The sequence below is a fragment of the Squalius cephalus genome, assembly GCF_949319135.1.
Source record: "Squalius cephalus genome assembly, chromosome: 21".
Lineage (NCBI taxonomy): Eukaryota > Metazoa > Chordata > Actinopteri > Cypriniformes > Leuciscidae > Squalius > Squalius cephalus.
The window spans coordinates 3659693-3682299 of NC_137142.1; the positions used below are offsets into that span (position 1 = coordinate 3659693).

The window sequence follows — 22607 nt, forward strand, 5'->3', positions numbered from 1 at the left end:
ATTAGCATTTCAGCTATAATGCTAATCCTAATCAACTCTATTCGATGAAGCATGAAAGACAAGAAAAAGCCAACAATTGCCTTACCTCATCCTCTTCCGCCCTCTTCAGTGTTTCACCTGCAAACTTCACATACTGTGTCATGAGAGTAACCAGGGCTGTGTAACGTGTACGAAGGTCCATAAACTGAGGAGGGAAACAAAGACATACATACTCAAACAAAATCAAAAGAATAGCAGTGTACGCCTATGAAAATAGGTTATATTTATCCCGTACCTCCTGTTGGATGACATCAGAGGAACTCTGCATCTTCCTCCTCTTCACTGGGGATTTATGCTGAGAGTCAACCATGGCTCTATAAGTCATCAACTGTAGTTCATAGTCCTTAAAGACAAACAAGGATGGAAAAAACACTATAAATAAAAAAACAACAACACTTAAATAAAAGTTTCTTTGCTATCTGCTTAATTGTTTTTATTTTATTGTTTCCCAGGGGATGAAGTATTTAAGGGTATACCATTTCCACATAAAATTACTATAATGGTACTTTGATAAAGTACTGGTGTCATCTGGTAATACCATGGTACTACATGATTACAATATTCGGTAGCACTTTACTTTACAGTTCTGTTCCAAATGTACATACTATGTACTTATAATAGTAATTACAATAACTGGGTAATAACTAGGTACTAACCTTGAACCTACCCCTAAACCTAACCATGTAGTTACCTTATACTGCTTTTCTACTTTCTTAGGTAAGTACACTGTAAGTACATGTAAGTATAAGTACAGTAAAATAAAGTGCAACCCATTATTCACATGAGACAGCATACCTTAGTACCCGAAGACAAAAAATTGTATTACCATGTTACCATATATTTTGCTACGTCAGAATATTTTAAAGTAATAACTTTGCCTTACTTTCACTCCAACTGCATAATGTTCTGAATACTTCTGGCACTCCTCAATTTTGCTCTGTTTTTGCTCGATTTCTGTAACCAAAACCTAGAAATAAAGCAAATTATTAGGGTTTGATGCTAGTAAACTAGATGGACATATACAGTTTACCTAAGAGTTTTTTTTTCTTCATACTTTCTGCTGGTTAAGGAACTCGGCCAACGCCTTGCTGTCCTCAGGTTGATTCTCTTGGGCCTTGAGTTGCTTGGCTTCCATTTCTTTGCTCCATTCATCCAGGCTGTTGTATGTGTCTTTGTAATACTTAAGAGATTTGCTGATGCCTTCCAGGTCTCGGAGCCTGAATACAAAGAAACACAAATACATCATCCATAATGAACAAGATAAATTGTGCATTATCAAAATCAATGTACATGCATTAAGCTACATGCATTCCTCTAGCTCATATGGTAGATCATGATGCTAGTGACGCCAAAGTAATGGTTTGATTCCAGATAAAATGTAGAACCTACATGCAATGCATCACTTTGGATAGAAGTGTCTGCCAAATGCATACATTTATATGTAATAAATAAATGAAAACACAATAATCCCTAAACTTAATGACCTGTTTTCAATCTGAGAGTGGATGTTTTGCCATCGTTCTTTGAGCTGGTCGGCCTTCTCCTTGTGCCAATCCAAATCAAAGTCTCTCTCGTTGTGCGTTTTGAACATACGCTCGCTGACCACTCGTGCCTTTTGCAGCTCGTCTTCCAAGTCATGGAATACCTCGCGTCTTTCATCGATTTCAGACCTCCATTGCTAAAAATCACAAAGTCAAAGATGTTCCATGATTAAACCATCATCGAGACAGCATTTTCAAAGATACAATGAGAGTTTATTACCTTGAGAGTGCTCACAACACCATCGATAGATTTGATATTAGCATTGATTGTATCCTCCTCACACAACTTGGCTTCATAAAGTTTGACCAGAGCTTCGGCACTCTGACTGTGTTTCACCACCAAGCTCACTGTCTTCAGCCTGAGTGTAAAAGATAATCAAGTCAGATAAGTAAGATAGAAATTATAAAGCAGCCCTTTCTAGCTGATTAAAGGGTTCATATTATGCTTTTTTCCATGTTCATCTTTCTTAGTGTGTAATGTTGCTGTTTGAGCTTGAAAAAGGTTTCCAAAGTCCCTCCAGCGGGAGTTATTCTCTATATCAGTGTCACTATTTTTTAACTCCCAGAAGTTCAAACCATTGTAGTCTCGAGTTTCTTCCGGGAACGAACACGTCACGATATTCCTCATATTCCTCATTTCCTCATACGCAGAATAAAGGGGCGGGGCCTGGTTGAGTTAGTTAATAGTGTGTTAAACTGGAGGTTATGGTAAGGGGCGCGACATTTCCCAAACACACTCGAAGCGCTCGACCAATCACAACACACTGCTCCAGCCGACCAATCAGAGCACAGTGTGCTTTTCAGAAGGAGGGCCTTCATAGAGACAGGAACTAAACAGAGCGTTACTGACAGACTGGGAAGAGAGGAGCCGCAACAATGGAGAATATGAGAAAAATAAGGTGTTTTTTGAACATTCAAGTATAAAACCTATTCTAATGGAGCCCAAAACAAAATCAAGACTCAAGAAAATGGGCATATTAGGTATTTTTTGCTAGAGATTACTAGAATCTCAGCATGTAATCCTTGTCTGGGATATGCAGCAAATGAATTTCAAGCATTGAGCTTTTTTACTCTTTTTGGAAGGATCTTGTATCTTGGAATCATGTCAAATGTGGACTGAAAAATGTGCAAGATCCTTTTCTATCTTTTTGAAGAAAGCAAAGGTCACATCAGTAATACTCATCTTTACTCTTTTAAACACATCTCATTTGAGGACTGAGTAAAGACTCACTTCTCCAGGTAGATGCAGCACATGGAGTAGACCTGGTTGGTGCTCTGGGTGAGGATGCTGAGCTCAGAGGAAAGCGTGGGGACGGATGGAGAGGCGGATGCTTGCCTGAGGAAAACTTCACACTTCTCTCTCAGGGTCTCCAGGTCTTCCTTCAACCTATCCAGCTCTACCTTCTTTTTCTGGAAAGAGTGAGAAGGAGAGGCCAGATGTATTACAGAAATTAATCCAGATTTTACACTGGACATCCAAAAAACGAAGCTGAAGATCAAACCTCCTGTTCGGTGATGCGCAGAAGACACTCCTGCAGGTCGTCTCTGTCTAGCGGAGTACGGATTTTCCTGATCAGCTGTTCCTCATGACCCTCCACGCGCATGCGGAAGTTACGCACCTCAGTTATGAAGAGGTTGTACACAGACTCCTCGTGTTCTTCTGTTGACCACCAGAGGGCAATGCATTACATCAGTGAGACATCATGTCCATACAATAATTGATAGTTTGTTTGCCTGTTTCTGTTTCTTTGAGAAAATGCATTTAAAATGTAGTGCATGTAAATCTTACAGACAACTCATATTTCAGGACTGCATTATTAGACTACAGGCAGTAGATATAGTGAACTTATGAAACGTCTCAACAAGAGCAACAAAAACAGAAATATTTAAAGTGCACTCAGTAATTACATAATGGTTTTAGATGCATTACAAATTATCAAAACTGTAGTTCAACTGTCTGTTGAAATTTAAATGCATACCCACAAACACTTGCTCTCTAATTTCTAATGTTGATGAGGAGATCTGTGCATGGATAATACATCATTCCTTATAGCATTAACATTCTACTTAATAGGCTCAGGAGAACACGTGCTTAATGTCTGGTGGCACCAGTCACTGCTAATTCAAACGTATAGTCCAGCTATTCTCTAGTCTAGACACCCCCGCATTTCATTACTATCAGTCCCTGTTGCCCTGGTTTCCTGATATGGCCACTGTCTGAAAATGCATGACTTCTGGTCCCTTTGTTGTACAGTCAAACCACAATTTATTCAGACACCTTCAACATTTCTTACATTATCACAGTTTATTCGCTATAGTTTAGAAAATGGTAATAAAATATGACAAGAACTCAGAGTTATCAGATCAGTTGATATTTGACTGGTTTTGTCCATCCTTCTGTTAGACTGTCTCACAACTGAATTATGTTGAATATCTGTCAGATGTTAAATTTAACTACACAATTAGATAATACCAGTTTAGCTCAACCAATCACCAAGCAATGCTTCATTTAGTTCAGTCTGTGTGTAAAAAGAGCATTAGCAATTAAAGAAAAAACACTTCAGCAAAACATGCTCAGCTCAAAGTGTCTGAATAATATTTGGTCCCAAATTTTTCTAAATGTTACTGGTAGTCACTGTATGAAGAGTGTTTGGGTGTAATATGTCACAGTTTACTTTATTTTGCTCTTCTCACTTACATAAATGAACTATAGTGTCCTGCACACACTAGTAAAACAATACCAAAAATTATATCTGGTGTCTGAATAACTTTTGGTTTGACTGTATATGGGCGTGTGTGTGTGTGTGTGTGTGTGTGTGTGTGTGTGTGTGTGTGTGTGTGTGTGTGTGTGTGTGTGTGTGTGTGTGCAGTAACTTGCCTCTCTCTGCAGATTTGAGGAGTTCCTCATAATACTCCTTACAAGCCAGAACCTCCTTTTCCAGCTGGGCACAATCAGCCACGGTGAAAACATCGGATTCATCGCTGTCCCTCAAGAAGTCCTCGAAGTGGGACGTCAGGCTGCCCAGCACCTGCTCGTGATCACCTGGCAATAGAGTCTTGATCTAGGGAGGAAAATGAACATCGCACTATAAGTTCACTAGGTTTTAAAACATAACTGTGGTCTCAAGGCTCACGCAGACAGAAGGTTTGTACCGAGGCAACAGTGCTCTTGCGGATGGCACGGATGTCAGTCATCAGATAGTGCCAGGACACGACGCTCTTCATGTTGACGTGAGAGTGATGCCACAGAGCCAGAACATTCTGATACAGCTGCTCAATCCTGGTGGAGTGAGAGAAAGAGAACCAAGTATAATATTTAATATTAAATGTGAGCATTGAATGGGAATGATAAAAGGACAAATATAATAGGCTTTTGCACCGGTTAGTTCTAGAAGCCACCAGGGTGTTTCCCTGAGAACTAATGGCTTCATTAGGAACATTTTCCTGGTTGCATTCGCAACGCCAGTAGGAACACAGCTTTTTAAAAATGGCGGGTGCTGGTGTTTCGCGTGCGTTCGGCCAATCAGCGAACACTAACGTCACTGTAGATCCTATAGTGCTGGTTTAGACCGACTCTGAAGTAGAAGCTAAATTAGTTCCTCCATAAGGAATTCCTAGAACTAAAATAATTCCTAGTTCCTGCGGTGCGAACACGCCAAAATCCGGGAACGTCCGCCAATATTTCTAGAAACTATGAAAAGGTTCCTCCGGTGCGAAAGGCCCTAAAGAGACCTCCTTTGTTTAAACAATTACTGTATTGTATCATATTTAAACATAAATTGGTACGCTTCACTCTAAAGTTTGCATGAAATTCACCCTCTGTTTTCTAATGCATGTTATACGTCTTATTGTTAACAATTAATCTGTGCATATGGTTCATATTAAAAAAAAATGACCTTGTAATGTTTAATCAAAATGTCATAATTGGATCTTCCAGTATAAACGTCAGACAGGATTCTCCAATCACTGAGTGCGCTTAAACTCCGCGCTTTTGAGTGCCACGCCCACATCTGCGTCAACCAATCAACAACCAATGCATAGAACCAAGTCGTCACCCTTATTTTTATTTTTCGATAATCTGTTACACTCGTAAGCAAGTCACAATACAGAAGACAAGACACAAGATTTGTCACTACTTCCATTTCCCAAACTAAATAAAATGAACTCCCAGAATGTCCTCACCTGCTTGACATTTCAACGGCCTCCTTGTTGGGTGGAGGAACACTAAAGCAGACCGAAGGGACCATGGCCTCATTTCCAGATGGACTGATCACCTTCCACTTCGCCCTGTGAGAATTACTCACTAGAACACATTCATCTTCTTTGCCGATGGTGATCTGAGGAGAGACGGGTCAGATATATACAGTATATATACACACACATATTACGTACACACAGACACAACACACACACACACACACACACACACACACACACACACACAAAGTGCTTTAGAAATAAAGTTGACTTTCTGACTTGGCTTGTATGCATATTCATATAAATATATATATACATACAAGATACAATATAGATTGTTTTGATTTTATTTCCGCACACTAAACAAGCAAAAGACACAAGATGCGTTTGCAGTTTTGGCATGTACGTGGCTAATCATTTGATGTTTGTGGAGAGACTATGCAAAAACACCATTTGTAAGAGTTAATATAGTTTTGAATGAAGTGTTTGCTTTTGCAAGAGATTTCTGATGATTTGCATGTTGTGTGTGTATTTTGTTGTTGTGTGTGTAGAGTTTCAAGAAATGAAGCCATAATTTCAAAAATTGTGAGTAAGCAATTTGAATAAAACTGTAATATGGGCATTAGAAGTTGTGTCGCGGTGACCGTACCTCTATCTGGCGGTAGTCACAGATGGCTTTGACGGGGATGGAGGATCTGATGGGATTCTCCGGGTTGCGAGCCTTGAGCTGAATGACGGCCTTGGCCCGACCCACTAGCCCACCCACAGTGCTGCTGTACTTCAGAAGCTGCTCTTTCTCCTCCTGTGAAGAACAAACATCGATCCGGCCTCAGTCACGCACATACATCTACACATCAATGGACAGGGAGGAGAATCTGAAGAAATTGAACTCTCCAAATAATTGCATGAATTTATTGTGTGTAAGCGAACTAACCATGGACTCCTGAATCAGATCCTCGAGCCGGTGTAAACTGCTGCTTCGGTCACAGCTGTACTTTCTGTGGATGGCATCTTGGAGGCTCTTAAGGTAATCCAACGACTCTTTGGCATCGCTGAAAAACTATAAGGAGAGTAACTGTCATAAACTGTCACATGTCATGAACAAGTGTTGTGCTAAAACTAGCAGTGTAACTCACGTCGAAGTAGACGGCGTTGTCTTTGAGATGTGTCTCCACACAGTGACAGAGCTGCAGTATCCAGCTCCACTGAGTCTGCATCGCTGCTCTGTACGCCTGGTTCACAGATGCACACGGTTAGGGGGAGCGGCTATGCATTTACTCTCATTTCATTTCATTTCTTTATGCAATGGTAAAATAAAAAACAAAATGTTAACAAAGTGTTTCCATACAGTTCATTTTATTTATTTATTTATTTATTTTATTAAATAAAAAAAAAAAGTAATAAAATGTTTCCATTCAGTTAGAGAGAAAATATGTATTTACTTATTTTTTATTTAATTTAATAATATAAAATGTTTAATTTAATTTAATTTAATTTGGGATAGTAAAATAATAAAATAACACAATATTAATAAAGTGAAAAATAAAATGTTTCCATAAAGTTAGAGGGGACAAATATGTATTTACTCAGTTTAAGTTTTTTATATATTATATTTATATATATATATATATATTTTTTTTTTTTTTTTTTTTTTTTTTTTTGTAATGGTAAAATTAAAAATAAAATAGTAATAAACTGTTACCATACAGTTAGAGGGAATATCTATATTTTAATCAGTTTACTTAGTTTTATTTGTATGTTATTTTATTATTTTATTTTATATTACTCTCATAAAAACATTCTTTTACGGAACAGAAGTTTTCACAGAATGTTCAATGCTCTTTTTCATACAATGAACTTGAATGGAGATGGAAGCTGCCAAAACTCCAAAAAGACAAAAAAAGCACCATGAAAATATCATAAAGGTGGTCCATGTGACTGCTGCTCTATATTCTCATATGGCCCATGATGATGCCAAATGTAAATATGCGAAGAGCAGAAGGGAAGATTTTTAGTGAAAAATGACTTTAGAAGAAAATAATGTCCAAGAAGTTTGCCTAACCATGACTACTCTCATCATATAACCGTCCCACTCCCTTTCATTACATGGAAAGGAACAGCGTGAGCATTCTGCTAAACAGTTCCACTTAAGAAAACAAAGTCCTGATGTGCTTTAGGAGGAGTTCAGATGGAAAATGAGTTTCAAATGACCTCGATGGTCAATCTGGCAGGATGGTTCTCCAGCAAGAGGCTCTCCGCCTTCTCCTGCACTGACTTGATCACCCCTTCCTTGTCATCCAGTTCTCTCATGAGATCCTGTGGAAACACACACATATGAAGACGTTCCTGACACAGATATCCAGCCTCTTTTCCAAGAACCTGCACCTTAACATGCAAACTCCTGTGATTAACACCAAACCTTGATCATGACGGAAGTTTACAGTGCCGCCACATCCAAGAGCTTTACAGCTTCAAGAAGAGGACGTGTTAAAGTTAGTTTCTAGTGCAGCTCTCGTGGATTTATATAATCATGGGCGGATTTTCATATTGCTAGAATGAAGCATCAAAGTAAAACGCTATTTATGATCGCTAATCCAACTGAACGTTTGGGTTTGAAAGTCAAAAGTCTGACCCCATACTGCCAACAAAATGATATAAAGATATGATAAATATTGCATTCATGCCCCTTTAGACTGAGCACAACATTCAGGCAGTTGTGTTTTGTTTTATTATGTGTATGTTAGGTCTTTTCCTCACTGCTGTTTGTTACTATTGACTGTTGTCTTGTTCTGTTTTAATATTATTGGCTATAATCTGTAGACTGCTTTTAAAGGAGAACTCCGGTCAATTTTAACATTGAGCTCATTTTTTTGTACATTTGGAGTGCTGTCAATACAGAGAACAACGACAAAAATCGGCGTTGCCTACACCGTGTTATCCTCTTTTTAAAATTTGCACCCTGTTGACTTCAATGGGGCAAGTTTTAAACCTGCTTTTAGCCTCTTAACATCCTTGATGTGTCATTACAAGTGCACAGGTCATGTGAGTGATTCCTTCAGAGTGAACACGAGTGAATCTGACTGCAGTAGATGTGAAAGATATGAATAAAAGTGAAGTTAATTCGGCCAGCGCTCATACCTGTATTTATTTCCTGTTTTCGGTCGAAGTCCACAGTAGTCGATTGTCGAGTTCACGCGCATGATCGTACGTACTAAACCTATGCGCGTGAACTCGACAATCGATTACTATGGACTTTGACCGAAAACAGGATGTAAATACAGGTATGAGCGCTGGCCGAATTAACTTCATTTTTATTAATATCTTTCGCATCTACTGCAGTCAGACTCACTCGTGTTCACTCTGAAGGAATCACTCACATGGCTGGGCACTTGTAATGACACATCAAGGATGTTAAGAGGCTAAAAGCAGGTTTAAAACTTGCCCCATTGAAGTCAACAGGGTGCAAATTTTAAAAAGAGGATAACACGGTGTAGGCAACACCGATTTTTGTCGTTGTTCTCTGTACTGACAGCACTCCAAATTTACAAAAAAATGAGCTCAATGTTAAAATTGACCGGAGTTCTCCTTTAACTTTACAGCCCGTTGGTACTTTGTAGTGGAAAGGGCTCTATAAATAAACTAGACTTGAGACTTGAGACTTGAGTGGATGTGGGTTGGATGGACTTACTGCATGATAATCCCTCTTCCTGGAAACGTTACTGTTTCGTTCACTCCAGTCGAAAGCCACTTCCTCTTCCTCCTTCTCGTTGAGCCAGATCAGCTCCTGAGTGGCCCGGGACACGAAGTCATGCAGGCTCTCCAGGTGTTTCTGCCTCTCACTCGAGCATTTCTGCAAACACAGAAGCACAAGAAGCTCAGACGCACAGCTCTGACGGACGGTGGGAACTCAAGGCAGATCTTTACCAAGTTGATTTACCAGAAGCCTCCTGTACTGGCTTTCTAACTTGTTGAGCTTCTCAGAGTAACTCTGCTTGAACGGCTGGGTCATCTGACTCTGTGGGGGTGACACGGGAACTTCATTCTTTTAAGACAATTTTTTGCAGGTATATATATATATAAATTCAGTCATTATAAACTCACCCTCATATTGTTCCAAACCCAAATGACTTTCTGTGGAAAATTGTCATTTGTTTTTGGTATTTGTAAGTATTACTTAACATCTTATGTATATAAAGTAATACTTACAAATACCCCAAAAAATGACAATTTTCCACAGAAAGTCATTTGGGTTTGGAACAATATGAGGGTGAGTTTATAATGTTGAATGTATAATGTATAATGACTGAATTTAGATTGTTTTTTTAAATGTAATGTTGTATTTGCCTTACCTCACTCATTTTGGCTTCTTTAATGCTTATCTGGAATTCTTCGATGGCCTTGTGGAAATCTTTATGATTCCCTAAATTTGATTCAACACTCGGTAGATCCGATCCCCATTCCGCTTGATCCAGCTGAACCTTTCAGAGACAAAAAACAGCAGTCAATAACCTCACCGCACATACGTTTGCAGTCTTGCAGTAAAAATATAAACATAATTACACAGTTTTGCTTTCTCAAGCAAATTATTGTTTTTTTTAAACACAATAAGGGCCAGATTTACTAAACAGGGAAAATTAGTGTCAGACGGAAATCAGATTAAAGCGTTGGTGGGAATGTAAAGGTCAGTATTTTGAATAACATTTAATTTTCCTCCTCTATTTGCACATAGATTCCTTACTTTAGGCATAAACCTCTGAAAATTTTGCAAGATATATTCTCCGAGAAAAAAATTACCTTAATAATTCTGTAAAATCATCACTCAAATCATCATGCTTGGTATTTTTAATGCTTTAAAACAGTGTAGAGAACCTGTCTAACAAAATTGACAAATGGACAAAAATACTGATTAAAGGCCTGTTCACACCAAGAACGATGACTATATTAAAGTCCCCCTGTGGTGGAAATCCAGCTTTTAATGTAGTTTATGTGTCTATGTGGTGTTTTTAATATTCTTTAAGACAAACCATGTGTAAATTCATAAGTCGACAGCATTGCTGAGTATTTCCTCCTTAAAACTGCAGTGAACCAAAAAACACGCTTTGAAATCGCTGGTGTTTCTGACGTCACAAACTACCTTGTAACCAATCAGATCAACGTGTGATCGTCAACCAGTGGATCTCTGAGCTGAGTGAGTGAGTGGAGGCGGGGCTCATTTGCATATTCATAGAACCGCGTACTAAATGAGGCAAGAGTGTCGAGTTACAGTCAGGCTATTTTCAAGGAAATAACGTTTAATATGTCATTTTGGTGATCAAAGATGAGTTTTAAAGGATAAAAGTATTGACTACAGGGGCACTTTAAAGATAACTTTAATGATAAGTATATTAGCGTCCACACCAGCGGACTATATTATTCTGTCTATAATAAGCACAAGCTGCAGTTTTGTCCTCAGCCGCTTTAAATGCTCAAGAACTTTTAAAGCAGGGTGGATTCTGATTGGCTGCCAATATTTTTATCATTCATCAGATGGAAATAAATCGTTCAGAAAGTGATTTCACGATATTGTTTCCCTGTGGCATTATCGTTACAGTTGTGTTGTGGGCTCTGATTTTCTTTTATATCTAGAATGATTTTTAGAATTATATCGTTACCGTTCTTGGTGTGAACGGGCCTTGAGAATGATTATTTTGCAGTGCACTAACAGAAGGAAGTCTTAAACACACCTGCATTTCCTCAACCCAGTTGAGCAGATCCTGCACGAACTTCAAATTAACCTCATCCTCGGTCAAGTTAGGATCCAGGAATGAGGATTTGAGCATGGGCTTGCGGATCTGCATGTGTTTGAGCTGCTGAAGGACCCCGGGCTCCACTCCTCCTCCTCCTCCTCCTCCTCCGGTGCTGAGGTACGTCTGGACCGAGGCGGGCTGCATGCTGGGGCTCATGGATGGTGTCATTGCAGGGCCCGTACTGACCAGGCCTCCGGCGCTGAGGCTTTGGGAAAAGCTGGAGTTCAAACTCTGCGTGATGCCGGAGATCATCATCTTGGTCTGTTCTGAGGTCAGTGTGTGTCCTTTGCTGTAGACGGTGGAGCACTCGCTTCTCAAAGCCAACAGCTCGTCACGCAGCTTAGATACCCTGAGGGACCACAGAGAGCCATGAACACATCACACCCACATTAACAGTCATTACACTGGTTACCGGTCCACTATAGAGTAGATTTTAAAGTCCTTTTAATGGTCTATAAATCTGTAAAAGGTCGAAACATGACTTGGGGAGGTCTCTGAGATCCTCAAATCAGGGACTATTAGTGGTTCCAAGGACAAAATTAAAACTCAGAGGTGACCGGGCATTTGCAGTAGCTGAGCCAAAAGAGTCTGTGGAAGAGTCTGCCGGTTAGTATTAGCACTGAGAGTACTGTGGGAAATCTGAACGCTTATTCGTTTGAATAGATGATACAGTGGCATGTTATCTGTTTATTGTCTGTTATTTGTTTTTATTGTGTTTATGTTTATGCTATGTACAGCACATTGGGCTACAGTTGTTGTTTTATAGAGTGCTTTATAAATAAAGTGACATTGACATTGTTTCTACTGCTCATTTTGAGGATTATCTTTAATAATCAAGCGTAGCGTCAGTTCTGGCAGGTCACGTTAGTCAAGCTCGCATCAGTGACTCTCAGCTGATCCTCTACCTATAGGAATACGACGTCTATCACTGTATTCATATATCAGCTCCTTCAGTATTATCAGCAGATATGGCGTTTCTCAGGAGCGAATTACCCTCCTCCCTCCCCAGCTCCTCCTCTCTTCAGTCAGGATTTGGTATTCTGATTCCCCTCGAATCAGAGTAAATTCTCGAATTATGTTGTACATTAAAATCTTGAATTAATGATATCTGCATACATTCATGTTGGTTCTGTTCTGTTTACCCTGAGGGGGGTTATTGCTCTTATTCATGCTAGACTGCATGGATGCACAGGGAGTTCTCGCCCAGAACAGAACCAGACCGCCAATCCTAACTCTATGCTAACTGTCAATCGTATTTGACGATAGTGGTCCTGACAGAAATGAAGTCGATTGATTCACTTTCTGACCTTTGAACGAGCTGATCAGCCAAGTAGAATTTGCCGTCGAGTAGAAGCTGAATATCCACCACCTGCTGCCTCAGGAGATTCTCACACTCCAGAAGATATCCCGCGATCTCGGCTTCATTCTGGAACTGGATCCCTGATTCCAAACGCTTCGCATCCTGGAGGAGATATTCGTTTCCTTTCAGATTTACAGTGTAAGAAAATCATAAACCACATACCTTTGCTGCTGCAAAATTTCCAATAATTATTATTTTTTTTTAAATAATGATTTTAAAATGTATATATATATATATATATATATATATATTTTTTTTTTTTTTTTTTTATTTTTTTAAGAAACATTTATAATTATTATTATCAATGTTGAAAACAGTTGTTGCTGCTTAACACTTTTTGTGGAAATGATAACATTCAAACGTTTGTGGATAAATTAATACTTATTCATCAAGGATGCATTCAATTGATCAAAAGTGACAGTGAAGACATTTATAATGCTACAAAAGATTTCTATTTAATAAATGTTTTAATAAATGCAAATAAATGCTGTTCATTGAACTTTCTATTCATCAAAGAATCCTGAGAAATCTATCATGGTTTCCACAAAAATCTAAAGCAGCACAACTGTTTTCAACACTGATATTAATCAGAAATGTTTCAAATCCTCATATTATACTGATTTCTGAAGGATCATGTGACACTGAAGACTGGAGTAATGATGCTGAACATTCAGCTTTGATCACAGGAATAAATTACACTTAACAACATATTCACACGGCTATTTTAATTTGTAATAATATTTCACAATATTACTATTTGTATTGTATTTTTGATCAAATAAATGCAGTCTTGGTGAGCAGAAGAGACTCCATTAAAGTACATTAAAAATTTAAATGTCTCCAAACTTTTAACATGTTCTGTATATTATATATTATAGTTATTTAAAATTTACATTGCCCAGCCCTGTTGTGCATCAGAGAATAGTTTTATTTTATACACAGATATGACTGTCACACCTGTGCAATCGAAAAACATGCCATCTAAACATACAAAAAATGATCTAAAAATCCTTAAATAATAAATATAAATTTACTTAGTGAAAGTAAAATTAACATATTAAGATCTATTTTTTCTTACTCCACTGGCCTAATTACAGGTATTTGATAATTAATGGCAATCAAGACACTTACAAATCCCCAGCGATTAACAAAAGACAAAGAAAAACAATTCGGCAATATTCATAACGTATTGCTAAACGTCTGAACTCACCGACTGAAGAGCCGTCCTTGCGAGCGCTAACTTGTCCTCTCCGGCTATGCAGTCTCGCTGGACTCTGTTTGCAATCTGCTGGAGCATCTCAAGTCTATGAACAGAAGACAGAGACAGTCAGACGGCAGGTTTTGCAGTGAGTGCTCTCTCCCTGAAGCGTGTGTCGCTCACCTGGGTCCATACACACAGCTGTTATTGAGGTAAAGCGGGGTGCTGGACAGAGGCTCGTGTGCTCCCGACAGCAGGTTTTCAGCAGAGCCCAGGCTGGTTAAAGTGCTGTCACTCACTGATGAGGTGCTACTGCCGTACACCAGGTTACAGTGCATCATAACAGGCTAACTATGTGTTCGTCCGGCCCAGAGAACGGCGTTTCCCACCCCACCTGCCATCTAAAGCCCTTCTGACAGCGCACGCTTCCAGTCACTGCTACTTATAGGCTCCCAGCGCTGGCAGAAGAGCCGGCCCACACGAACATCAGCCCCGGGTCAAACCCTGAGCGTTCCTGATCCCGCACAGGTTCAGACTGTGAGAGACGAGGGTGTGCCACACTAGACACCACACGCCTTCAGTCCTTTCAATCATTTAACCATTTATGGCTGTTGTTATATAATCACACATAAATACAACACTAAATAGAGTGATTTCCAAATATTTCCAGGTGATTTCCAACACCATGTTTTCACATAAATATTATGAGTAATACAGCTGTGAATCACACAATCATATCTGTGCATTAAATAATCTCTGGTGCACAACAGGGCTGGGCAATATCATAAAAACAAATCTAGAATATATAATATACAGTAGCTGTCAAAAGTTTGATAACAACTTTTACAACTTCTCGTCTGCTCACCAAGGCTATGTTTATTTAATCAAAAAATTATATTGTGAAATATTATTACAATCTGAAATAAGTGTTTTCTATATGAATATATTTTAAAGTGTAATGTATTCCTGTGATCAAAGCTGTATTTTCAGCATCATTACTCCAGTCTTCAGTGTCACATGATCCTTCAGAAATCATTCTAATGGGATGATTTCAAGAAACATTTCTGATAATTACAAATTTTTAAAACATTTTTTGCTGTTTAAATATACCATTCAAACATTTGTGGTAAGATTAAAAAATGGAGATAAATTAAACACAAATCTACAAAAGATTTGTATTTAATAAATGCTTTAATAAATGCTTTTCATTGAAAATTCTGTGTGGGAAAAAAATGTATCACAGTTTCCACAAAAATCTGATGTTTTCAACATTGATAATAATAATGAATGTTTTTTGATCATCAAATCATATATTATACTGATTTCTGAAGGATCATGTGACACTGAAGACTGGAGTAATGATGCTGAATATTCAGCTTTGATCACAGGAATAAATTACACTTTACTGTATATTCACATAGAAAACAGCTTTTTTAATTTGTAATAATATTTTACAATATTACTGTTTTTATTGTGTTTTTGATCTAATAAATGCAGCCTTTGTGAGCAGAAGCATTAAAAGAACATTAAAAGCAAATAATCTCAGTATTCTTTGACAATTTACATAAGAATGGATTTATGAATGACTGACACAGAAGATCATTCTGCTGATGTTTTATGAATATGACTGATCAGAGACACAGATGGTCCCGCCCCAAACTCCTCCACTGGTTGCTATGTCAAGCTGGTTATGATGCTCAAACAAACAGAGCGAAGCTTTGACAGCACCGCAGTGTTTACACTTTCAGGGGACTGACTAATAGCAAGCTGGACTACAATATATGAAGAGTGCCATCATCAGCATTCAATGGCAGTTACTTGGCTGCACTGCTGGACCCACCAGATCTGAAATCTGACATCTTTGCTCATGGCAGCTTTTAAAAATGACCATATAAGTCAAAGTATCTACCAGCAAGAGCTAACTGGGACATGCACATGCCCAACCTTGATCCCTTGACCTAAATGTGTCACTTTGCATTATGTTGAGATATTTTAGTGTACATTTTTCAGTGATGACACACTTTAATCAAAACACTTTGCAACTGAATAAAAAAATAAAAAAACATTCGGCAAAAGCATGCATCGAGGGCGTATATTGACCGCAAAAGGGATGCTCACGAGCACCCTTCTGAAATCCACAAGTGCACATAAAAGCTGTGTCCCAATTCAGAGGATGCATCCTTCGAAGGTCGGACTGAGCGTTGTAAAATGTGTTGGTCCAGCCTATAGGTTGACGAGTAACGTATGTACTGGACTTTTTTGAAAGTTCTATTAAACTGTCTGAAAACAAAACAGGGATCACAACCTGGTTAAATATGTTAACCTTGGTATACGTTAACCGAGTATAAACTTTATAAAATCAAATCTTAGTAAGAGACGAGTCAACATTTGAACAGCTTTAAAGTTTTTACATTTGAATCATTAGATATTAGAGTTAGTTGAAACCCAATACTTGCATTTAAAAGAGAAAATTTCTCTCAAATAAAATCCTGTCGTCATCGGCGCGCAAGGACTTCTAGGGTACGGTAGGCAGGGAAGGATGCATCTGCTGTATCCTTTATTTCACGAGAAACAAAGGACGCGTTTGAAGGAGCCTTTGAATTGGGACAGCCTTCATCGCGCCAATGGGAGAATCGGCCTTCGAAGGACGCAGCCTCTGAATTGGGACACATCTTTTCCATTTGGGACAGGGCCAATAATATGAAAGCTGTGCGGACACGACTGAGCGCGAGAAGGAGCATACCCATAAGCATACCCAGGCCTAAAAGTCGTGAGGAAACTTAACAGCCAAATAAACAGCTCATTCAAAATCATTGACTGATTATTTAACATGTTGCTTAACTTTATATCACCAGCAAAAATTAGAGCAAAAATAATCTGAATCACCCATATAAAAATAGAACATATAGGGGCAGATTTACTAACATCTTTCTCCAGTGCAAAGCCTCTTTTGGCGTTAAAAACTACTGTCAGGATTTACTAAAGTCACGCAGGGCAAAATTAGCGCTGAAAAGGCATGGACAGGCTTATTTCTGCGGCTGAACTTATTGCATATGCATTTGTAGGAGTTTCCCTTTCAGACGCAATATTTATGGGAGGAGATCGAGTATTTAAATGAATCATGCAAAGTGATTTACTACGGTTTGCGCTTGTCAATGTACTGATGTTTACGCCATTATATGGAAATGATCTGACTGTGTTTGTTCTTTAATTTGCGTGTCGTCCGTAAATCACGCGCAGAACTTTCCACTCCCATCGGCGTGGTTTTGTAATTGCGCTAATTTGCCCTGTTTAGTAAATCTGCCCCTTAAGATAATAAAATATCACTTTGAAAAGAAAGGAGTCACAAATCACAAAAGAGACCCTTATAAATGAATAAAGAGTACAACACCTTTCTAAAAATGTTCCAAAAAAAAAGTAGATTGTAAGTGAATTCCTCAGTGGAATGCATGTCATCCACACCTATATTCTTTCATTAAGAAATAGCGATGGAGAGATAGCGTGTGTACATCATACCTGTCCACTTCAGGCCTCAGGCTCTTCTCTCTCTCCAGCATGGCCACGATCAGCTTGCCCCATTCCTTCTCCACGTCATTGGGATGGAAACCTTGAGGGAGCTGGATGCGACCGAACTCCATCCACACCTACAGCCCAACACACAGCAGAGCTCGAGACACCCCTACATCTGTCAACGACTGCACATCTACACGAAATATGAACGATACAAACCTCTAGCATTTTGTAGAGATGCTTGATTTTGGCCTTTTCATTCTCTTTCGGTGGTATTTCATTCTCTTTAAACTGTTGATACTGAGTATAAAGTGCCTGTGAAGGTAAAGACAGTTAGTTAAGACGAAACAAAGCGGTGTGATTTCAGAAGAAAAGACAGTGAGTGATAGCACTGCAGAACACCTGAACTCTAGGAGAAAGATGGAGCTGCTCCTCCAGTCTTTAATAGTTGTTTAACACGAGTGGGACGCTACCTATGTGCCGCGTAAATCCTCTGAGCGAGTGCAGGTAATTGCCTCAGGCTCCATTACACTAAGCGATGTTTAATGTTAGCGAGAGTCTTAGCAGCTGCTGATCTCTGAAAATACATGTCAGCAAATGGCTGATATATCTGACAAATGATTACTTCAAATATATCTGCAATTTCATAAATCAAAATGTAATATCAGCCTAGGAATGGTTTACCACAAAACTGCCCCTCACGACTCTCCAAACCTCTATATTTCTCATTTCCAAAGAAATGGGACATTATATTTTGCACAAAGAAAAGCAGGTCTGTTATAAGGACAAATATGATTTCTTTTTTTCTTTTCTTTTTTGCATCATGGCATTATTGTCATGGTAAATATCATGAAAAAGAACTAGTCATTCAGATATTGAAGCTCATTTTTTAGGGGGGAAAAAATCATGCTTTGGTAATTAGTAATTATGAGATGAAAAGTCAGATTATGCCATACTGAGATAAACATGTAAAGTATGACATTAAAAGTCAAAATGTTGACACACTACATCATAATTATGAAATAAAAATGTGGAAATTATGACATACTAAGTCTTATTATGACATACCAGGTCAAAATTCTTATAAAAAAAAGTTGACTATGACACAAAAAGTCAAAATTATGAGAAAGTACAAATTATGACATACTAAGTAAAATTGTTACGTGTCATAACTCGACATTATGAACGGTTGTGTCATAAATATTACATAAAAAGTGGAAATTATGACTTAAGAAGTCATAATCGAGACATACTACATTATAATTGTAAGACATTATGACATGCTAAGTTATAATTGTCACCAGGGTTGGGAAAAGTTACTTTTAAATGTAATGCGTTACAAATATATTTACTCGAAAATTAAGTAGTTTTTATTACTTAAAAAAGTAACACAATATGAAAAGTCAAGACTTTCTATATCATTATTTAAATTTGTATGGCATAAATATGATGTGCAAAAGCATGATTTTTTTTTCTTCTTCTGTGGTGGAAATGGGCTTCCATATTCAGGAAACCAACAGAGTAGTAGTCAGTTTTGAAAATATTAAAAATTTAAAAAGCATAATAAAATGGTGAGACGTCTCACCTTAAGTTCCACAGGATTGCTGGGGAAATTTCTGTCTGCCATAACAGTCACGTTGTGTTTGATCCACTGGCTGAGGTACATCACCATGTTCTGGTATTCCACCCATTTAATATCCACATCCTGTTTCAGGAACAACATCGACCATCTTAGTCTATATCTCACTGCAATTCCATGAAATATGAACACAGCCATACTTCCAACACTATGAGGTTATAGTGTGTGTCACTTCTTGGCTTTCTAAAGACACATCCATCATATTGTATTTATTTGCTCATTTATGTAAGAATGGCAAGCATGTTGGATTCAAGGTTAATGAGACTTAAATGGTAACCAGCATACTGGTTCTCTTCCTCAGACAGCATTATCCAATGTTCTGGGAATGACTCCAAAGAATCAACAGATTCCTTAAAAGCTTCCAACTTAGTTCAATTCTATGCATAACAAGCCTCCAAGAAACATGGAATGCTTATGTAATTAAAAAAGTTTATTTGCATATACCAAGACAAATTCATCAGCCCACCCAGCTGGACAACTTTCTATAGTATGTCAGGTCGCTTCTATAATCCTTGAGATGTTTCTGCACTATCAGCCCGAGTATCCTCAGAGAAGAGTCGAGGCTGAAATGAACTATTTATGAGTTTCAATCACAGACACGATATGCTTTATAGTGCCGTCAGCACACAGACTGCTCACATTTAACTTGCACTGAACACAGAAGATCCATTTCAGGCAATTTGCATTAGTAGTGCTTTCAATTCAAACACACCCTTCCGAAAAAGAAGTGTGCTAAATTGTATTGATTGTGCACTTCAAATATTAAAAGTATATTTAAAAAACTGTACTTGCAGTTAATAGCAATGAAATAAAAGGCCACTTAACTACACTTTAAAAAGTGCACTTTGTAATACTGTCAAATTAAAGTTTTACTTTGAAGTGCATTTTAAAGCACTATTTTAATAATCTTTTGTCATGCTTATAAAGATGTGTTGACAAACATGTAACATACTTGATTATAATTATAATTAAACTGTAGTGTGTTATTCAATATTAAATTGAAAGTTAATAAAGGCCTATTTTAAATGTACTAAATTGCAACTTCATTACAAATGTGTATTTGCAAATATTTGTCAATAGATTCAGCAGTATTTATGAAATTATACAGTTGTTCTTAAGTCCTACTTAAGTGGGTTTAAAATCACTCTAAAGTTCAGCTAATTGCATTTAATATACATTTAAACCATAATGTACTTTTAATTAACATTATATTTAGTATATTCTTTTATTTCCGTAATAAGTATGCTAAAGAGCACTATTTTTCACAAGGGTAGTTATGTTATAAATATGTGATTGTACTTACATTTGCACTGATGCCCTCCATGCCTTCCGGCACTTTCGGGAAGACATCGTATAATGTTGAAACATAAGTAATGACCGACTTCTCATCCGGAGATGACACGTCAACATCTGCTCGAAAGGGGAAACATTTGCTTAGTTAGAATGCTACTTTATAAACCACTGAACAGGTTTGCAACAAATGCTTGTAACCTTTCCTTTCAGAACAATTCACTACAGACAAAACAGTTTCCGGTTTCTATCAAGTGTTGTATTCGATGTTTATTCTGCTGAGGCCATTGGGCATCGAATGCTATTCTTAGATCCCAGTGTTGTTTTACAAATGACCATGAAACCCAGTGAGACTGCAGGGTGAGATATCTGGCATTCAGAGCTCAGATGCATCGCTCTGGAGACTCACAGTTGTGCTGCATCAGACAAACATCTCACAGCTGAACCGCTTCAGTAATGTGGTAGAGTTGTGTTAACCAGCAGCTCATTCTCACTCCAGGGCAACTATTACATCTCTGAAGTTTCACACTTCACCAAAAGAAACACAGATACTCTTTGACATCATTGCTTTGAAATGCTGGGTAACCCGGTTTCAATGAGAAAACGTTGGCATAATAAGGATGATGGAAAATTGTTTTCTAATGGCATGACTGTCAAATCTGGCATGTGTGTTTAATATCATGTAATTATTTACATTTATATTAATTTGTGCTGTCAAATCGATTAATCGTGATTAATCACATAAGTTTGTAAAAAAATATAAAATGAAATTATATTAGGGCTGTCAAACGATTAATCGCGATTAATCGCATCCAAAATAAAAGTTTGTTTTTACATAATATATGTGTGTGTACGGTGTATAATTATTTTCTATATATAAATACACACACATGGTGAATCTTGTGTTCCCTGTTTTGACTCTTATTTTCATTAAATCTTACTGTGTGTGTGTGTGTGTGTGTGTGTGTGTGTGTGTGTGTGTGTGTGTGTGTGTGTGTGTGTGTGTGTGTGTGTGTGTGTGTGTGTGTAAGCAGCATTGTAATAAAAGTACCACAAGAACATGAATGTAATAATGCTAAACGGTTCCATTGGTGACCTCAGCCGGAGTCGGACAGGGTGAGAATACACACTTGCTCCTTCAGGTCAGTCTGTGTCAGGACAGTAGAAACTCACCCTCTGGGTCCAGCAGTCGGGCCACACCAAGCTGCTCCGCCACACCAAACGCTTGCTCTAAGTTGGATCTGCTACTTTGTGTTGAAACTCTGCTCATATCCACCAGATCAGGCCTGAATGAAGACAAAATCGTGACAATATATGATCTCATTTCAAAATCTCTGCATGTCTGATATCTTTCAGTGACAGATATGTTTGGTATGACATTCCAGGATTTAGCTTTAATCTAAATTTTGTTTGATTGATGGTGACAGGCATTTTCGTTTATGCAAAGTGACCCTGGAGTAATACTGGGTTTGTGTAAATCCCCATAGGATATCAGTGACAAACAGTGTCAAAAACTTCACATGTACAACAGTACTCACTCACAATCAAGTGACGTCATTCATTTGAAGGAGCATAAAAGGAATAATTATATTTTGCATTGAGAAAATTAAGCTTATTTTAGGACCGCTAAGAATCTTGGTCCCGAAAATATGGTCTTCATATTCTATAAGAAAAACAGGTTTTCTTCTTTTTGATTTTGGGGTGAAATATGACCCAGATATGCTCTTGACAGGTTTCGTGAGATTCACTCATAAGGATTATTATTCCCTGACTGACAGGAATAGTGATGGATAGAAATATCTTTGCACAAAGAAGTAATTATTCAGAATCTAGGTCATCTGTGCTTCTGTTAGGTAAAATGACATTTCATCAAACTATAAAGGGCAGATTATGACTATGAGGCACAACAGATCATTCCAAGAATAGAGATGAGAGATACACATACTGTGCAAGTGTAAACGGCTCTCGTAACCTATTCTACTTCCACAATGTAACATTTTATTACAGAGTGAAACAGGATATTCAGTTTGAAAGAAGGCCAAGACTG

The 22607-nt window shown here is 38.0% G+C and overlaps 1 protein-coding gene across 1 annotated transcript in view; it reads right to left on the bottom strand.

The window, feature by feature from the left end:
* The window catches only part of dst (dystonin), a 202274-nt gene that overhangs the window by 96793 nt on the left and 82874 nt on the right, over positions 1-22607 (bottom strand). Inside the window, exons 11-36 of the mRNA XM_079855818.1 lie at positions 21734-21846; positions 20574-20680; positions 19217-19336; positions 17851-17946; positions 17638-17765; positions 14134-14227; positions 12871-13025; positions 11501-11912; positions 10127-10255; positions 9715-9792; positions 9466-9627; positions 7989-8093; positions 6914-7009; positions 6712-6837; positions 6427-6579; positions 5763-5917; positions 4734-4860; positions 4459-4642; positions 3083-3240; positions 2812-2990; positions 1801-1939; positions 1524-1717; positions 1094-1256; positions 923-1006; positions 275-382; positions 86-184 (exon numbers count right to left, since the gene is read on the bottom strand). Coding sequence (XP_079711944.1) covers positions 86-184; positions 275-382; positions 923-1006; positions 1094-1256; positions 1524-1717; positions 1801-1939; positions 2812-2990; positions 3083-3240; positions 4459-4642; positions 4734-4860; positions 5763-5917; positions 6427-6579; positions 6712-6837; positions 6914-7009; positions 7989-8093; positions 9466-9627; positions 9715-9792; positions 10127-10255; positions 11501-11912; positions 12871-13025; positions 14134-14227; positions 17638-17765; positions 17851-17946; positions 19217-19336; positions 20574-20680; positions 21734-21846 — 3664 coding nt within the window. The remainder of the gene's footprint in view (positions 1-85; positions 185-274; positions 383-922; positions 1007-1093; positions 1257-1523; positions 1718-1800; positions 1940-2811; positions 2991-3082; positions 3241-4458; positions 4643-4733; positions 4861-5762; positions 5918-6426; positions 6580-6711; positions 6838-6913; positions 7010-7988; positions 8094-9465; positions 9628-9714; positions 9793-10126; positions 10256-11500; positions 11913-12870; positions 13026-14133; positions 14228-17637; positions 17766-17850; positions 17947-19216; positions 19337-20573; positions 20681-21733; positions 21847-22607) is intronic.